Here is a 17,859-nt window from a genome sequence, read left to right as displayed (position 1 = left end):
AGGAGGCTTTCCCGCTCGAGGCAGCGCGAGCTCGAACCAAGAGCTATAGCAAGTGGCGTCCACTGTGCTGGCCCAAGTGTTGCCGATTCAAGTCTGCTGGTGTGTTGTGTGTCTATGAGATGGGTTGGAGAGGACGATACCGATGATGATAGATGTTGGACGGTGGAAAGATGAATGATGGAGAAGAACGAAGAGGGGGAAAAGCAAGGTAGAAGAGCTTTTTTTGTGTTGGGGTATACTCATGCACCTCCAAACCTTGAGGAAGGTCGAGGCGGGTGCGGCTTCCATGACGGTTGCCGCTGGGGGCCGCTGAAGGATATGATTGCTGAACATCGAAGCTCGAGGAGTGAAGGGAGCCGGCAGCTTAAGGTCGTTGCGAAAACCAGATGATAGAAGGGGAAGTGAAGGTGGTAGGCAGCTGAAGGTTAGGCGTCATCCTAGGGAACCCAACAGATTAGTGATGGGTCACCATTACCTCCATACTGTACCTACCTAGGTAGCTACAAGCGGCCAAGATGTGGCTCACCCAATAACGTATTTCGGCGACAGTACCACCACAGGAGCGAGCTTTGAGGGCTGTCGTTTGTGGCTTAAGCGCAAGTTACTGTCGCCTCATAAACTGTGATATTGCAATTGTGCTGTGCCTTATGCTTATGACTGGGATATGGTGATGATGACGCTGCCTCTCCCTTTCCCTTGGGCTCCCCCCTCTGCTCCTATACTTGTAGATATGTTTTCATTGTGTTCAAAGATGATGTGTACCAGCCATTTGGCAATTCGCCGAGATGTTGCATTTAAGCTCTAACTAACATATTTCTTCCCGTACTCCTCCTCAGCCACAACCTAAACCACCTTTCCATCTTCACGACCGAAACCTTCCTTCCTCACAGCTTGAGTCACCCCTGTGACTCAACAACTTGAAAACTTTGATCCCTTCCCCAAGCCCCAGCAACATATTCTCCACGACCCATCCTCCATAGCCAACTTCCCCGCTTCATCGACGGTCAGTAATCATACGACCGATCGATTGTGGTTCTTGGCGTTGTGTTGATAGATACTGTGTTGAGAGACTGTAGTCTTTGGAAGATGGAAAATGCTCTCTTGTTTCTCGTACGGAGGTTAGAGCAGTTAAATAACCCCTGAGAGGCTTAACCTTTCATGACGATGCAGCTAGGTATGACTCTTCTTCTGCAGGCGGCAGAAGGACCCAAAAAAGGCCACTGTGTTAGCATTGGGATATGATGTTTGTGTGATCTCATTGAATCTTTCGGGCTCCTCGCCGGCATAGAGGGGACATGGGTCGTCTCGTTCCATGGTCATTAACCCATTACAGTAGACTACCTTCTCGGGCGGCTTCTGCAGAAACGTCTCAAGCATGCTCTCCGCCTCCTCCGATGTCGGTCGCTCGAGGGAAGCATCAAGAGTGGGCCACTCTAACTCTCTCCCCTCGGGGGCTCCTCTCCGGTAGATGCGCACGATGTCGGCATCCTGTGTCTCCTTAAACACGTTCAGCATGATACCCAGCTCGGCCTCTGGCGTCATCCACATGGCCATCTCCTCATCCAGTTTCTCGACCTCGATCCGAGGCCCACGGACAACGCTCGAGAACCCCTTCTCTTGCGATAGCTCGTATAAAGTCTGGGGCATGCGAGCACCCAGATCGTTGGCCGTCAGCGTGAAGGTGGTCGGGCTTCTGGTTGCGTTGTCGTCGTTGCCTGCACCCGAAGACGATGTCACGGTGGTGAGGTGTTCACTGCTGCCACTGTTTGTGTTTGGGCTACTGGGGGTGTTATCGTGATCGTAACAGTGTCGCTTAGGCTGTGGGCGCTGGCTATATGGCTCGTTGGCCCTGTCGGCGTGAGTGGAATCCTCCTGCACCGTGTCCAAGCCACCTTCGGTGTCCTCCTCGTCGCCGTGTGCATCAGCATCAGCGCCGCGGGGCGTGTAACTCAGGGAGCCTAGCCCACCGTATTCACCGTCACTATAAGCAATTAGGCGGCTCTTAGCCAGTCAATCAAGTGCATAAGGATATAGGGTAGTACTTAACTTGTCTACGCTGCAAATACCTAGAGCATCGTTGTCATGATGGGAAGTGGCAGATAGGATGCCCTTCATCAAGCATAATAGCCGGGCGCGTGGTCAACGCCAACCATGCCCCGCACGCTTGATTGCCGCACGCTTATACAGCTGTTTAACATGACCTTTCTACCCTATTACACCGACTGCTTTGGCGATATCGCCCTGAGATCATTATCTCAGTGTGCACGTGATGGCCGTTGAGATCGCACCCGCCCACCCCCGATCAGGCATATCCAGTAGGAGCCCCGCCCCCGCCACGATGGTGGCACCGTGGCACGTGGACGATCTGAGCTACTGATGCATCAGCCCAACCTTAAACCAACACCATTCCATCGATATCATGATGCATATCGCGAATGCTTCCTCCACTACTGATTATATCTATCCTGGCCTGGCCGTGCAACTTGCCTGTTTATGCATCGCAGGCGCCATGATGTCATCTCTTGGTCGGGCGGTACAGAAGCCCATTTGGCGGGTGAATGACAGCAAGGCAGTCAGTGCTCTCTCACTAGCGCGTTCGCCGTGATGCAAACACATCATGGCGATTCACTCGCATAGAATCTCGCCAGCTCGTTGCAAGGCGCAAAAAGCTCACCCTCGAAGTCGCCCTGCGTCATACTCCCTAGCCTGTTCAGTAACGAATGCTAGCATACACTTCGTTTGCGTTATCCTTCTACACGTCTGCCTCTCTCGAAGATCACCTCCTCCGAGCATAGCCCCCTTTAGTTATCGCTAACCACCGGCATAGATCGTCCGCCCACCCTCCCGGCCGATGAACTATATCACGAAGCGAGCACTCCATGCCAGCTGGCGGGCTGGCCATACCCAAACACGCACCACCCCGATCATCACCCGATCCTCTCGACCCATGGCCGACATGTCACACTCCTCGTCATCGCCTCCCGCGGCTTCCGCCAGTAAGCGCCGCCGACGAACACACGCTATGGATGAGAGGCAGATAAAGAGAACTCGCGGGGAACTTGAAAACAGATCCCAGCCCCTGTTCTTTGGACTCGAGCTCGAGTTTGCGTGCCCTGCCCTGGACGAGTCAATAGGCGAGGGAGGCGAGCACGACTACTTGCGCCAGTGCCACTCTATCTACGAAATCTTGGCATCGGAGCTCAACGCCACAGGGCGCCAGGTTGCCATCGACCTCATTGTTCGTCGTGACCAGTTCCCCTCAAAGGGGATGGGCGAAGAGCAGCCGCCCGAGCATGAGGTCTGCCGACGGCGATTGCACGACACCTTTGTGCCGGGTCACCCACCCGGCCTTCCAGTCCCAGGCCAATATGACACCTGGACAGTACAGCATGAATCCGGAGTCTTCATTTAGGAGGATCGAGACGAGGCACTGTACCCAGTTGAATCGACCACCCCCATCCTCCCCGAGAGTGAATGGCTGAACGGCTTTTCCAACTTCTGGGACGCCATCGCATGCATCTACGACAGGTTGGGCGGCAAAGTTTTCGTGGGGCCCTCCTTCGGGCTGCACGTCAACTTCAGTTTCTCGACTCCGGCCCGCGATCCGACCGGTAGCCTCACGCGACTGGCCTTTCAGCGCCTCTTCACAGTCCTCTGGCTTCTTGAAGAGCCCCTACTACTTTTTCTCTGCCCAGCCCGCGAGACTGCCGGCCCTCCACTGACTGCCGACCGCGACTGGGACCGAGAATCCGCCCCGCCGCTCGGCCCAGATGACAGCTCAGAGATACGACAGAATCTCCCCGACAACGCTATCGACTATATTCCTCACGCCGTACGCCTCATATAGGGTTGCAGCTCTACGGATGAGCTCATAGGGCGTGTCTGCGCCGCCCCAGAGGGTTGCGGCTTCATCGAAACCCGTGCCGTCAACGTCCGAGAGCTTGGAGAAGAGCCCCCCGTGGCCCTGGGGAGCAGCCGCCGCAGCCATGACCTCGCCCACCCATCTCCTCTCATACCGCCTCGCCCACCCTCTCCCGACCACACAGCCCCTACCCTCCAGCTCCCCGGCGCGGCGTGGAGCAGACTCGAACCCCCGCCCACCAGCGCACCCGAGATCTCATCGGACACCCCGGGTCGGCTGGTTGTCGAGGTGCGACACGCCCCTTCCAGCGTTGCCAAGCCCTTTGTGCAGATCTGGGTGGGCGTCATCCTCTGCGCCGTCAAGCTTGCCCACCACAGCCGGTCGGCCGGGCACTACTGCAATACGGTCGAGCATCTCGTGGACGGCATTTTGGCAGCCTCCAACGTCAGCGGCGTGAAGAGGGCCGGGAAGATCGTATCTATCCTACAGACGGAGCTGCAGAAGGTCATAGAACCCGGGCACAGCCTTGCCTTGCCTTTTGATGAAGCATACTTCCAAGCCCGGCATGAGACGTATCTCGATGGCCATAACCCCAACTTCGACGATGACCAAGAATGGGTCACGACGGTATAGGCAGGCCCTGAACAGCATGGCGCCGTCTCGAGTCCAGCCGGCGCTCTTCCTCGTGTTGCCTTTTACCTTGGGAAAATGTGGTTCGATGAAGGAGAAGCTTTTGTATGTAGTAGCCGGCTTGTTTGTGCCAACATCGGGCACGGTAGTGGAGGAGAAGCCAATCATGCATGAGTAGAAGTAGGTAGACAACCTGTAGGATATCAATCTCTTGTCCCTCACAGCATCAGCAGCCTTCTGACTCTTCTGACCCCTCTGACACTCCTATGATCACTCACCATATCAATCACACAAGCCGGTCAAAACTCTCGACACTACCCTATATTTCCCACGGGCCTTGCTCCAGCTCTCCCCCAAGGCGCCCAACAGCCTAGCCGCTATTCGTAGTTTACGAACAGTGATTACATAACAGAAGTGGTGAGTCGTCTTAGATGTAGCCAATCAGAAGCTAGTTTGCAATCAACCACCAGGGCCACACTTAAACACTGAGCCACAGCTACCTGGAGACGGTTGCAAGCTGTTGTCGAAGCCGCCCGCTGTAAGCTGCCTTCTTCAGGGGCATCAATCGCCTCATTTGGTCTCACGCAAATGACTAGCAAGCTTCCCTCCCTGAGGCCTTGGTCATTGTTTATCGTACATAGGTATAGCAACAACACCGTACCATCGCGTCATATTAGTATGTGATATTACTGCGTCCCCTGCCATGTCCACGAAACGTATCCACTCTGATCAACGCTCCAAACGTTGATGCCTGATCCCTCTACTGCCCGCAGAGCTGGTAGGTTGACTGTCATGCCAACGGCGGCTGTTGGCCATATCGTGCCGAGAAATGTGATTGCTATATTGCGGTATGAGTTGTCGAGGATTTGAAGCGTCATGCGGGTCCGCATAGGAATTACATCCGGGTTGTTGCGCTGTTGCCGTTGATGAAGAACTTCAACCAGATACCCGATATGCCACTCGCCTGTGACCCGATATCCCCACCGCAGTACCTCCATAGTCAGAGGCTGCCCTTTGGGAGGATATTGGGTCGCCCGGGTTCTTTCTAGCGCTTGCGAGTTCGCATATAGCTCGGTGATGGATGTGATGTCGGTTGGCGATGTATGGATACACAGCCAAAACTCGACAGGGAATGGCAGCCTCCCCGCTGACGCCTGATAAATGCGGTCTGCGGACCGTTCTTGTCGGTTATCATCCATGGGGTGAAGAATGAACTTGTTGTCGTTGTTTTCAAAGTTAGCGCCAGCCGGCGTTGCCGTCTCATCCGCGAAGATGGGAATATCTTCCGGGGTTTGATGCTGGTTTCCATTGCGATTACCCATCTTCGCGAGGATACTTGATGTAGGAGATAAAGGGCTGCTCGTGACTGAAGGAGCGGCCTTCTTGATTGCATGCCTCGAAGTCATTCACCTACATCGCGACATCGGAGGTGGTATCCATGCACTTGGGCAGGTGGCATACTGCCCACGGGCGACATACGAATTAATAACAGGGCTACAACCTATCCTTTTATGAAACAGATATTATTTGCCTCGGCTTGAAGCGGGTATAAGCTCCCGAGATGTGTGCCCGCCACCACCTCCTCCAGTGAGTGTATGCATATGATCGCATTGTCGAATTTTCGCCCAGATCAATGCGAAACAGTAGATTGGTTATTGATCAAGCAATACGTCAAATTCCGACTGATGTCGCCTTGCCCGTTGAAAGAGCTGCCTTGCTGCCTACGCAATACGTCACGTGCTTTGTGCAACATTCACCACCCGCACCTTTGTTCTTCACAATCGTCACCCTCATTTCTACTCCTCTCCCTTATTCTTACTCTAGCGCTCTCCCAATTCCTCTTATCTTCCGCGGCTATTATCTCTCTGACCAAGACGAGAGCTATCACAACCTAACCTGCGCTAGGCTTCTCGTTACGCCCATCGTCGCCATCCGCATAACCTCCCTCGAGACGGGTATGTCCCTTCCCATCCGCTTCTCTCCCCGCTGTCAAGCGCGAAGCTGACCTCGCGAACAGACGGTGAGCCGATAATTACACCGCCCCTCAAACCTTCCCTCGTCTGTCGTAGTCGACATGACCTCCGGGCGATCTGACATATCTCCCGGCGATGCCCTCGACGGAGTGAAGCCGATGACCCCGTCCGATGCGTTGCCCGATGACGCCAGGTCGATGCGATAGGAGGAGCTTTGTCCTGATCCACGTCGAGAAACAGCACCCGCCCCGGCGCCGATCCGCACGGATGTATTTCATACGGAGCTATCCGACTGGGAGCATCTCCATCATCAGTGTGTTGAGCCCGATCCGGCCTTCGGCACACACGATGCCCTCCTTTGGCTGGAAACGGTGAGTGGACTATGCCTACGCTTGCGCAACACTCCCGTCACCCAGACTCCTGTGACTGGATGCTCTACTAGGTTAGAATCCTCACGCTAACATACACCTATCAGCTGGTCGGCCCATCGTCGCTTGGGGCCTCACGCTGCCACTTTTTGTTCGCCGTTGGCTTGATTCCCACCTCCCCGACACCCGCCACACCCCTCCCCGACACCCGCCACACCCCTCACCGACACCCGCCACACCCCTCACCGGGTGTATATTCCGCTACCGGTGGGAGCTCCTCCAGGCCGAGAATCGGCTTCCCTCCCTCACGGAGCTCGCTGCATTCTTCAACTGCACCTCTTGGGACCGCTACATGCGCAACGCTGCTGCGGCATATGCCATTTGCCCGAACTTTGAGTGTTAGGTAGATGACCAATGACCAATGCACGAGGCAGGGCCGAACCTGCTCTGCTGACTCCTCCGATGTTGCCGAATAACGCCTTGACTCGACGAGACCCGTGTAGCACGACTCCATAGCGCCCTGTGAACGAGTATCCCGACGGCCGTGGCGGGTTGGTGTTGCTGATGTTCGTCGCCTCATGTGGCCAGGCTGTTTATTATCGAGGCATACCCTATCCGCCGGCGCTGCCTCCCGCTGACTTGTCCCTCGACCCGAGGATTCTTCGTCGTTGTCAGTGATGGAGCCTGGTCTGTGGCTCCCTGAGAGGGCCGCAACCCGCAGAGCAATGCCATCCCTATGTGTTGCCTCTTCTTCCAACGCGCCTTCGTGGCTCGCCACCATCGCAGGCTCTTGCACTCCCGGCCGAGCAAGATGGCTAGGCGACTCATAGATGCCCCTCACTCAGTGGATGATATCGCAGCCTTGGACCCAACCGTGTTGCACTCGCTCTGTTCCTTCTACCCTCTCCCGCTCCCCCTCCATCTTCATTCTCCTCTCTTCCTCGCCTTAGCCTCTATGCCCAGGCATGCTATGCGTGACGAGCATTCACCTTCCTACACCTGGATGGTGGTCACCCCTACGCCTTTGTAAAACTCTTCCTGCTCCATTAGACGGGCGAGGCCACCCTACATCCGCACTGCGATGCTCATACCTCTCCGCTGCTGAGCTGCCGCACCACATATGCTTCCCGTGACCCGCCTCAATTTTCGGCGCTCTACGGCTCTCCTGGTTCTCTCTAGCGACGCCTCCTCGCCTTCTCCGTCGTCAACCACGCAGGGGGGCTGGATAAGGTTTCTTCCTCTTCCCTTGCTCACGTTTGCTTTGCAGGCTCTGTTTGTCTGTGCCACTGAGGGAGCCAGGAATCACCTCGCGCCGCCTGCCCAGCATAATCCTCCCTCCTCGGCCGATAAGGGTGGGCGCAACTCAGAATCTTCACTCTCATAACCTCCGTCGCCCACACTCTCGGTGCATAGGTGGGTGCACCCCGTCCCTCTCATCTCTGACCCACCGCCTCGCCCGCTGACATCGCACTCGCCATCTAGTCTTCCTCCCCGATCGCCGAGATGTCTCTGCCTCGGCAGCTACAGCTGTCGCCCGCATCGTCCCCCAAGGAACGGCCCGGTCCATCCAAGCGCAGACCCGACGAGCCGCCATATGCCCCTCGGCGAGCGGCCTCGTAGGAGACGCCGCCCAGCGATGAAGCGACCAAACGGCGGCGATGCCACCACGAGCCGTCCTCAACCGGAACCGTGCTCACTCAGTCACCCTCCGCCCAGACAAGACTCGGGTACATGTTTTTCACACGGTCGACGACCCTGAAGCTCTCCCTCTCGTCAGCCCTTCGCCTTGTGCTGCATCATCGACGACCCCCTCCGGACGCCGAGACCTGGGCTAGCTGACTACAGCTATCAAAAGCTATGCCAGTTAGTATGCCGGTATCAACCATCTCACAGCACCGCACCATCTCTCCGTGCCGACAACATCGTTCTTTTTGCCGCGTCATACCACTCAACAAGGCCGTCATGATATCCGACCTGAGCTGGCGCCAATTTCTCTTATTTCTCCTCCAAACATTCATCCTTGACGATTGCTCAGCGCCCGCCGAAGCTCTCCTCCGTTTTGGACTCTGCCAGAAGCCCGCGATCCGGCCATCTCCATTTCTTCACATACTCGAGTAGGAAGGTCATGTTTGGTCACTGTCACCTCTATGCCGAGAACTTGCAGTATTCCCAAGATGTATTTGTATTCACCTGGCTTATATTCATAGGCGGCCAGAGTTGCCATGTATTTAATAGATATGATGGCTCGATGCTGCCTACTGCGTGGAATGCTGGTACCGAGATAGGAATGGGATAGTTATATGACGGCATATAAAATATACACTCTTGAAATGCCCACCGAGGCCTTCTATCTAATGATTCTCACCTTGTTCGTAATTCACTGGACTGCCGCCCCCACATCTCTTTCGAGTGATCAGGTTGTTCAATAACCCCGCATCTTATCTTACTGAATTCTGCGCTATCTCACTCCTCCACGCCTCTCTCCTTACATCTCTGCTCTCGTCAAACATCGATCACCCGTGACCTCTTTTTCTTCCGCATTTATCCCCCTCTGCCTTTCCTCGCCACCTAGTAAGTATAATCTCAAAGAAACTTACGTCTGACAGGAGGAGAAATCTAACTCGTGGCTTTTCTCAGGACACTGCTCCATCAAGCACCGGTCGGCACATTCTCCTCGCCAAGGTCTCTGTGAACACCTAATCCGCCACCGCACATAATATTCGGTATTCTTCCAACGCCGAGCATCACACCGAAGCTACCACCCTCCCTCGCATTTCCGATCAAAGTCGACCGACCGCCTTCTTGCCGGCCGGCCACCCGTGAGCCTCACCGCCACCAACACCCCGCAACTCACCCTCCTCGGCCGCATGTGAGAAGGCTGCTCTCCCCGAGTCAACCTCCTTGTCCGCCTCGCTCTCTGCTTTACCCGTATAGAAGAGGGCAGGTCTAGACGAGACCTTCCCAGCGCAGCCATGGAGTCATCAAACCGCGTCGGGCTGGACGGGTGCTACTTCGAGATGAAGGGCGATGGTACTGGGCCGGAATCACGCACCAACTTCATCCTTCCTCTCGTCGACTAGGCGTCTAGGCCAGAGAATGATGACTTCGACGGGGATCAGCTTTCACGCCCGTGGATGCACTCGCTCGAATCCCTCCTGACACGCGCCGAGGCAGCATTCGGCGGGCGACGCGTTGTCTCTTTCCACGCCAGCATCCCCGGTGATCCGGTCCCGCACGACATCTGCCACGAGGAGGACTACGTTACCTTCCTCACCAGATACGCCCTCCGTCTTGCCCATGACGACACCGGCACCCAGATCTTGGCGTTCCCGTGCCTCTATGCCCGGCTTGCCCCCGAGGAGCCAGCGCTCAACGCCTCCGCCGTCACCGAGCCAACGTCGCTCGTAGGCACCGTGCCAGTGGCGCCCAGTGCAGTGGTGCTCAGTGTAGACACGGATGAGATTGCCGAAGTGCAGCCCAGTGCAGAAGATGACGCCCGACTGCATGACCCGCTGCATACACGCATCGATGAAGACGACCAGGGCTCAAACGATCACTCCTCGCCTCTAGATGATCCGGATAACAACCAAGAGGTGATTTACATCTCGGATGACCCACTGGACTATGAAGATGGTGCGGTTGATGGCCAAGCGTCACCAGCAGCCCCTGGCCAGGACGTTGCTGAGAGCACTGAGGACGTCGACCCAGGGCAGGGTGTCCTTGGACATCTACGCAGTCTGAACTCTCTCCCCGTGGAGAGCATCCCGGCGTTCGCGCGGATGTTCTGCCTCGACCCGAGTTCTATCACGCCAAAGACGGAAAAGCGCCTGCCCGGCACACGGCTCCCTCTCAAACTTCCTCAGCTTGCGTACCTGTTCCGTGTGATTACCAGTGCCCGCGACCATCCTGATCTGCACGGTCACTACAACGGCGACGCCATGGCCAGCGGGAAGACCATCGCTACCATGGCCGTCGCGGTGTTCACTTGACGCTCCAGCGGATGGATGACCACATCGACAGCAACCCCCACCTCCACTGCCCGCCCGACACAGATGAGGTTCACACGCGTTGCCCACTCGGAGACGATTTCGGTGTCCAGTGCCTCTGCGAGCCAGACAACCCGATGAGGGACTTTGCCAGGAGCACGGCACGGGGCGTAGACATACAGGTCTGCCCAAAGGGTCTGGAGCAGAATTGGATTGAGCAGTGGAAGGCTTACGTTAAGCCCACGTTTGACGAACCGAACCATCCCCTACGTGGCCGGGCTATGATGCACGGCTACACGATCGGTAACGGCTACCACTTGGCCCCGATCGATCCGAGGTCCCCCCCCTTGCTCACGAGTGAGCTGCTCCTGCGTGTGAAGCTCGAGTCGGATAGCAAGCACACCATCAAGCTGAGCGTGCCCCGCGTGCCGGAAACATTCGATGATCTACTGGGCGTGGCCCAACTTACCGATCAGCAGCGAGCCGACGCCTACAGCCACAGCTCGACCTCGCAGGAGAAGGGACAAGATGTGTGGCTGTTGCTGACGAGGGAGAAGCTCAGCCGAGACTGGGCCAACGACGCCCGCAGAAATTCCCCGTGGTCAGGCGCCCAACAACTCAGCGTTCACGTCAAGACGAAAGCGAGTGGTTCCAAGGCCGGGCGGATCAGCGTCGTGGCCCGCGCAAGGCTCGCCCCCAGGAGCATCACCTTCGACGAGTACAACCTCTACCAGGGTGTCGGGAGCAACCTCCACGCCGCGACTGTCTCCATCTGCCGACGGCTGCAGCCCGGTGGACAGTCAGCGCCTCGGGTGTACTTTCTGAGCGGCACCCCTGCCAACACGTCCGTGACCGACTTCAACGCTAGCTATAGCATCATCCAGCCTGACCCTGACCAGAGGCGTCACTTCGAGGACGCCACCCGGCGGCTGGACCGATGCCGTACTGCACACTCGGGGGCCAGCCAGGAAGCCGAAACGCGAGCAGCCATGATTGCCGTGAGGGATCTGATCTCACGCTGGATGACCGCGAGGAGTGAGAAGAGCCCGATCGTTGATGGCTGGATTACGGCAGCGAGAGGCCTTACTACGCGCTTCGAGCTCTGGTTCGAGACGCCGGAAGGGTGCAAGGAGGCATATGAACATCTGCTGCGCTAGGCACAGGAGGAGATAGCCAATGACCCTTCCTTCAACATCCGGAAATTCGGGGTACCCTCAAATCACTTAACCTTATGCTCCGCGGAGCATCGGTCCCAGGTTTATTGCCTTTCTGGATGGAACACGCTATCCCTTGGAAGAGCGACGACGTCGGGTCGGACCTACAGCTAGAAGGGGGTCGGTATGAGTCCCATGTGGACGAGTATACCGAGCATGATGACCTATTCCCAGCGCTTTCCAAGATCATCAACAACGCCTCACGCGGCATTGTGGAACATGAGGACGAGCTGAAGTACCAGTCCGCACGTGGATCACTCCATGCACTGCTCTTCACGGCATTTCCTGCTGTTGCGGCCGCTGCCTTTCACTACATCAAGAAGAAATGCGGCGATTTTGCGGAGGCGGAACTGGTCACTGCCTGGCAGCAACCAGATGAGCGCGAGGATGTGATCAGCCGCCTAGTCCAGAGAGCGGGCGACATCCACGATTCTGAGCAGCAGAGGTCCATCGTCGTCATTACTACATTCAACGTGCTATCGGCTGGGCGCAATGATCTGGTCTTCGCCAACGTCGTGATCAAACTCGGCGAGCCATGGACCAACGCCCTGACGGAGCAGGCCATCGGACGTGTGGATAGACCTGGGCAGGGCCAGCCTACCTTCTTCTTCGACCTTGTCCGCAAGGACAACGAGGCAGAGGCACTGGTCCGCGCGCGGAACCGACACCGCAAGGAAATACTGGGGGAGAAGCTGTCTGATAATCGCCTCTTTGGCGTCATCGACACCAATCCCTCATCGTGAAGCCGGCAGCGAGGACCCTCTTGCACTCATACGGATACGCCCTGTTGGACTCTCCGGGCCTCTCTACGCTCGAGACTATTATACCTTTAGATATCGGACATTGGCACACAGATCAAGGCAGCCTTGTGTTAGTAGCTCAACCAGTTGGTGGTTGTGGGGGTGCTGCTGTGTGATCCCGAGTCTCCGTCCCTTGTGTACTACTTAGCCCCCTTGTATCCCACCATCATGGAAAGGCTATGACTGATTATCTATTATGAGCTCAATAAATATTTGCTATCCTGATCCCATGTATGCAGTGGCCAAGTGTGATAAGTGTCAGCGTCCCAGCCATGGCGGCCTCCTCTTTGTATTTCAAACTAAGAATCGTCAGACCATGTGCAGGGGCTCAACATGGGTAGGTGTGATAAGAGAGCTGCCCTCACGTCTGTACCCTAGGCCTTGAACGAATATCGTGTACGTACGCCCACGTAGATATAGATGTCCCGCCAGGAGGGTAAGGGTGGACTACTCCAAGGCAGCACAGATGGTCTTCTGACTCTTAGCCCATCGAGGGCTGGGCTTCAACTATAATAAAGAACACATTATCCACACGTGATAACACCATATCCCAATACTGACATAGTGGTTCTTCTTTTTAGTCTTTCTGTAGCCTGCAGACTGCTGTAGAAGACTCATACCTAGGTTTCAAATAACGCTCGTATTGTTGAATCCTGCTTATGCAGAAGGGGGGCCGCCTCCAGGGTGCGTGGAGGGCATGATCGTGATCTCCTTGTTGTGGGCTTCTTCCATTGTGTTCAAAGTTCATGTGTGCCAATCAGAGTTTGGCAAATCGCCGAGAAGTTGTATTCAAGCTCTAGCCGACCCGATCTTCGCCGTACTCTTCCTGCTGACTCTCTTGTTTCTCGTACGGAGGTTAGAGCAATTAAATACCCCTCCTGAGAGGTTAAATAACCTTTCATGATGCAGCTAGGTCTGAGTCTTCTGCTGCACGCGGCAGAAAGGCTAAAAAAAAAAGGCCACCGTGTTAGCATTGGGATATGATGATGTGTTAATAATGTATTCTTTATTATAGTTGAAGCCCGGCCCTCGATGGGCTAAAAGCCAGAAGACTGCTTCCTTGGGCTCGATTGGTCGCCGTGAAGGACAGAGGGGCTGCTCGCGTTCCTTTTGCGGGAAAAGTGCATGACCTCGGTATTTTCGTGGTCGAAGGAGACGGCGTTGTCTTGTCCCCATGCGACCAGTGCCTGTATGTCACTGTTCACCATTTCCGTGGTTTCGTCGAGTGCGTTGCCGGGTCAGTCGTCGGCGTAGCCGAAGCGGTTGGCGGGCCAGAACTTTCCCCTGATGCGCTGAAGCAATAGCCCTGGTCTCTGGAAGGTCCCGATCCCGCAGATGGGCCGGGTGTACAGCATGAACAGGATCGGCGAGGCGGAGGCCACAGTTGAGTGGCTTTGTGTCGGTGGTGATCTCGGAGTCTGATGCGGGCGGACCTGCCGGTCATACACGACTGTGCCCAGCGGGCGATCGGGGGCGGCCAGCCCTGTTGGCGAAGCCTGAGGTCTCGAGGCCGAGCGGCTCTATGGCCACGATGAAGTCGCTGCTGGTTAGGCTCGATTCGCCCGCTTCGGGCCCATTGGTTGATCACGTACGCCCTGCTGCCCTGGGGCGTCACTTATTCTTCTCGGAGGTTGCGTTCGTTGCCGCGCAGGAGGACGTCTCGGGTACCCTGGGCGTGTGTTCGCCGAGGTCGAATGGCCCGGTGGTCGTCTGGCCGTTTGGTGTTGGTGGCGGCTGTTAGTGTTTTGGGTGTGTCCCGGGCGCACTCCCTAAAAGCCGCAGCTGCCGAGTTGATGTAGGAGGTAAGTTTATCCCCTCGCCTCGGCAAATACCTAACCTTATGTCTATAGGGTAGGTGCAATAAGCGGCCCATTATTCTACTCCAGATTGTCTTCAATGGCGAGTCTACAAGAGACCATCAGCCACAACAGCAAAAAGCACATTCATTAATACATGGCGGCATCAAAATCCAATCCCAGAAAACACTATAGAGAGGTCTTGATAAGGAGTGGTTCTGTTAGAGATAGTTGCATTGCGTTTTAGAGCTGAATTGTGTCTTGAGCTTTGCTACATATGGCTCGCTTATCGCTGAATTGGCTAACACACACGCGGTGTATTACCTGGCAATTGAAAATTAAATCCATGGGGCAACGGCGATGCCATTCACAGCTAAACTCAACACTATCTTTAGCATAACCGCCAAAGATAGCACCAACCCTATACCATTCATACCAGCTCCACATCATAACCATGCCTCTTCATGTCCTCCAGCAACCACTCCATCGGGGTAGCATAGGATACGTCAAAGCCTCCATACTCGCCTATCCCTCCTCCGCCCGTCAGCATTCCACCTACACGGCCCTGGAGGTCAAACACACAGCTCCCGGAGTCGCCCTTCGCTGAGAAGCATTGATATGCGAACGCCTTGCCGCACCCCAAGATGCACCACTCTTCTGACTCGTCTTTAAAACCGGGAGGCATCCTGACAAGAGATCTGACTTTGCTGGTCACCCCAGTCCTGAACCCAGTTGTCCGGCCATACTTCATCACGAAAAGGGCAGCCTCGTCGCTGGGTGTAGATGATTGGGGGCTCATCATCTCACTCTCGGGAATAGTGCCCCTAAGCTGCACAGTGTCTCCCTTGAAGTCCATGAGCTGAATGATATTCTTCCAGCCCTCCCTATCCTGCTTGACCTGGTTCTTCGCAGACCACCCAATTGGCATCAGGTTCGACAGGGATAGCAGAGGCGAGGCATATTTATCTTGATGTAACTCGATCAATGCCCAGTCTCTCAATCGTCCTTTGTTATCGACACCCTGAATTGGCCCAAGACTGAAAGGAGGCGAGAATTCGAGATGGCCAAAAACTCGCATCGAAGGGTCATCCCACTTGATCAGGTTTTCCCTCATTGTTTCGAGGGCCGCCTTCTCCGCCTTCTCCTGATCAATTGCGGCTTGAGACACCCATGGCTGCACCTCCATCGTCCGGATTGAGCTGTCTTTTCCATCAATGTCCTCAGATAAACCAGTCTGATGACGCTCCAGTGTTCCATCACCAGGCTGTATGATCGTATAGCGTGCTTTCGTTTGGTCATGGCGGTACTCGATATTGGGATATGAGTCTGGGAAAACCACATGGCGGCACGTCAAGGCGAAGATCTTTTCTCGGTGTCGTAGGTAAAGACACTTCGTGCCTTCGTGAGTTGGCGCATCGGATGAGGCTACCGACACGCCGAGGAATTCCGAGTAGTGTGCGGACATAGCTGCGGGTTCCCCAAGGGGCCCAGAAGAGAGTTTTAATGTTGCCCGACCCGGTGTAGGCGAAATCGGTGTAGATGAATTCGATGTAGCTGAATCCGGCGTAGGCAAATTCGGCGTTGGCAGAGGCATCGATGTAGCCCGGGCGACCTCTGACTCTTTGATCTCGACCTGAACGTCGCTGAGCCCGTGGCTCTCGAGGATCTGGCGGCAAGCGGCAACGACGTCATATGCGGGCTCGAAGGCAGTCAAGCCAATCTTGACAGAGATCAGGACAGTCACTGGATTGTCAAACTCTTCCCCGGTCCGGTTGTTCTCGCGTTCGTAACCAATACGAAGCACATCAATAGCGGTCCAATCAAGCTCTTGGACGGCCTGTAGCAACTGTCGCCGCAAAGAGCTGTGACCATCATTCCATGGTTCTACGATCGCGTGCTCGCCGACCGGGCCGAGACGTTTCTTGATGGGCCAGCCGTCATATTGCCAAGACCAGGGTTTCGTACTGCTTCGTGCCACTAGCTTCGGACGGCTGTACAAGCCGAAGTAGTAGTGCTCTTGTTCATCGGGTCCCGGGGGAAGGGGTCGGGGGAAGGGAGGTGCTTCGGCCATATTAATGTCGTCAAGGTCAACTGGAAGGCTCCTGGACCGTCGGTGGTCTGGAAGTCGCCGTGTCGGTAGCCGCCGTTGTTGAATGCGAGAGTTCGCTCGCCTATGTCCTTGACGTAGTCGACGGAGCTCTGTATGAGAGAGGGGCTCGAGGGAGGGAACGGGAGGAGTATTTAAGGGCCAAGGGACCGGTGTATGGAGGGCGAAGTCGGGCATGGCCACTGTTTGTCACGGTCAGCTGATAACATGCAGGTAGACCGGAAGGTTTAATAGACTGCATACAGTAGCTGCACCAACGAAGTCAATGTCCTTTATTGTCGACAGGGCCAGCGGCAGTACTTTCGGTTGGAGGTAGTTCTCGGAGGAGAGGAGGTGGAGTTCGGACGCCCGAAGGCAGAGCAAGGAGACGGGACGAGCAAAGGTGGTTGGTCGGAGGCAAACTAGAGCACAAAACAGAGGTACACGGCAAGCAATAGGAAGTGTCTGGTTGATGAATTATGGACAAAGGTCTCGGTGGCTTTAGCAATAGGTAGGTAGGTATGATGGATGGTGTGTTTATGGCAGGCACTACACTCTAAATTGAGAAAGAGCTCTCCTGCCAACCCCAAAGCGACGAAGCATCTCTACTAGGCAAAGTTGTGAGGTGAGGAGAGGAAACGGTGAGGTGGGTGTGAGTATATGGTGAAATTGCTCATCAACTCAATGCCCATCAAGCAAAGAACGTCGTCAAATTAGATGTTTTGACAACCAAGCCAGTGCTCAGTGGCTGATCTTTGACTTCGGGGGCATTCTCATAACTCCATTGTCATGCGGCGTTATGCGTTTTAGGTTTATTGATATGCATGCTAGAATTTGGCTCTCGCCCCAGAGGGTGCCAGTCTAGGCCCCTAAGCAATTACTGCCCGTGACGGGAGAGATAAGGAAGAGAAATCTCTAAACACCTGATATCATGTGAACAATGGACAAGTAGCACCTACTGGGTGGGTGTGCGACCCTCAACTCCGCCTCGCCGTTGTCTGATCAGTTGGTTGGGTTGACTATCCTATACGTATTTGCTGTTACCTCGTGCCAGCAGCGTTGCCATCTCTAGTAATGTGTTCTTTAATATAGTTAAATCCCAACCCTCGACGGGATCACTAAGCCAGAAAACCGCCATCTCTAG

The 17,859-nt window shown here is 55.4% G+C and overlaps 5 protein-coding genes across 5 annotated transcripts; 3 read left to right on the top strand and 2 right to left on the bottom strand.

The window, feature by feature from the left end:
* Window positions 1–1,170: 1,170 nt before the first annotated feature.
* On the bottom strand, window positions 1,171–2,010 carry LRP88_11549 (uncharacterized protein; the record flags this gene model as incomplete). The annotated part of the gene is made up of 1 exon (XM_083247975.1): window positions 1,171–2,010. One exon carries the CDS (start codon window positions 2,008–2,010, stop codon window positions 1,171–1,173), a length of 840 nt encoding a protein of 279 aa, XP_083096254.1.
* A 937-nt stretch (window positions 2,011–2,947) lies between these two features.
* Window positions 2,948–4,495, top strand: LRP88_11548 (uncharacterized protein; the record flags this gene model as incomplete). Its single annotated transcript, XM_083247974.1, has 3 exons — window positions 2,948–3,355; window positions 3,413–3,832; window positions 3,899–4,495. The coding sequence occupies 3 exons, from the start codon at window positions 2,948–2,950 to the stop codon at window positions 4,493–4,495; spliced, it is 1,425 nt and encodes a 474-aa protein (XP_083096253.1).
* A 5,310-nt stretch (window positions 4,496–9,805) lies between these two features.
* LRP88_11547 (uncharacterized protein) lies at window positions 9,806–11,976 on the top strand (the record flags this gene model as incomplete). Its single annotated transcript, XM_083247973.1, has 3 exons — window positions 9,806–9,863; window positions 10,008–10,804; window positions 10,933–11,976. 3 exons carry the CDS (start codon window positions 9,806–9,808, stop codon window positions 11,974–11,976), a joined length of 1,899 nt encoding a protein of 632 aa, XP_083096252.1.
* Window positions 11,977–12,092: 116 nt separating this feature from the next.
* Window positions 12,093–12,776, top strand: LRP88_11546 (uncharacterized protein; the record flags this gene model as incomplete). The annotated part of the gene is made up of 1 exon (XM_083247972.1): window positions 12,093–12,776. The coding sequence occupies one exon, from the start codon at window positions 12,093–12,095 to the stop codon at window positions 12,774–12,776; it is 684 nt and encodes a 227-aa protein (XP_083096251.1).
* A 2,283-nt stretch (window positions 12,777–15,059) lies between these two features.
* On the bottom strand, window positions 15,060–16,913 carry LRP88_11545 (uncharacterized protein; the record flags this gene model as incomplete). Its single annotated transcript, XM_083247971.1, has 1 exon — window positions 15,060–16,913. The coding sequence occupies one exon, from the start codon at window positions 16,911–16,913 to the stop codon at window positions 15,060–15,062; it is 1,854 nt and encodes a 617-aa protein (XP_083096250.1).
* Between the last annotated feature and the right edge of the window lie 946 nt (window positions 16,914–17,859).

The sequence above is a fragment of the Fusarium phalaenopsidis genome, assembly GCF_050370095.1.
Source record: "Fusarium phalaenopsidis strain FUZ10S chromosome Unknown contig_32314, whole genome shotgun sequence".
NCBI classification, from domain to species: domain Eukaryota; kingdom Fungi; phylum Ascomycota; class Sordariomycetes; order Hypocreales; family Nectriaceae; genus Fusarium; species Fusarium phalaenopsidis.
This window is presented reverse-complemented; position numbering and strand designations above follow the sequence as displayed.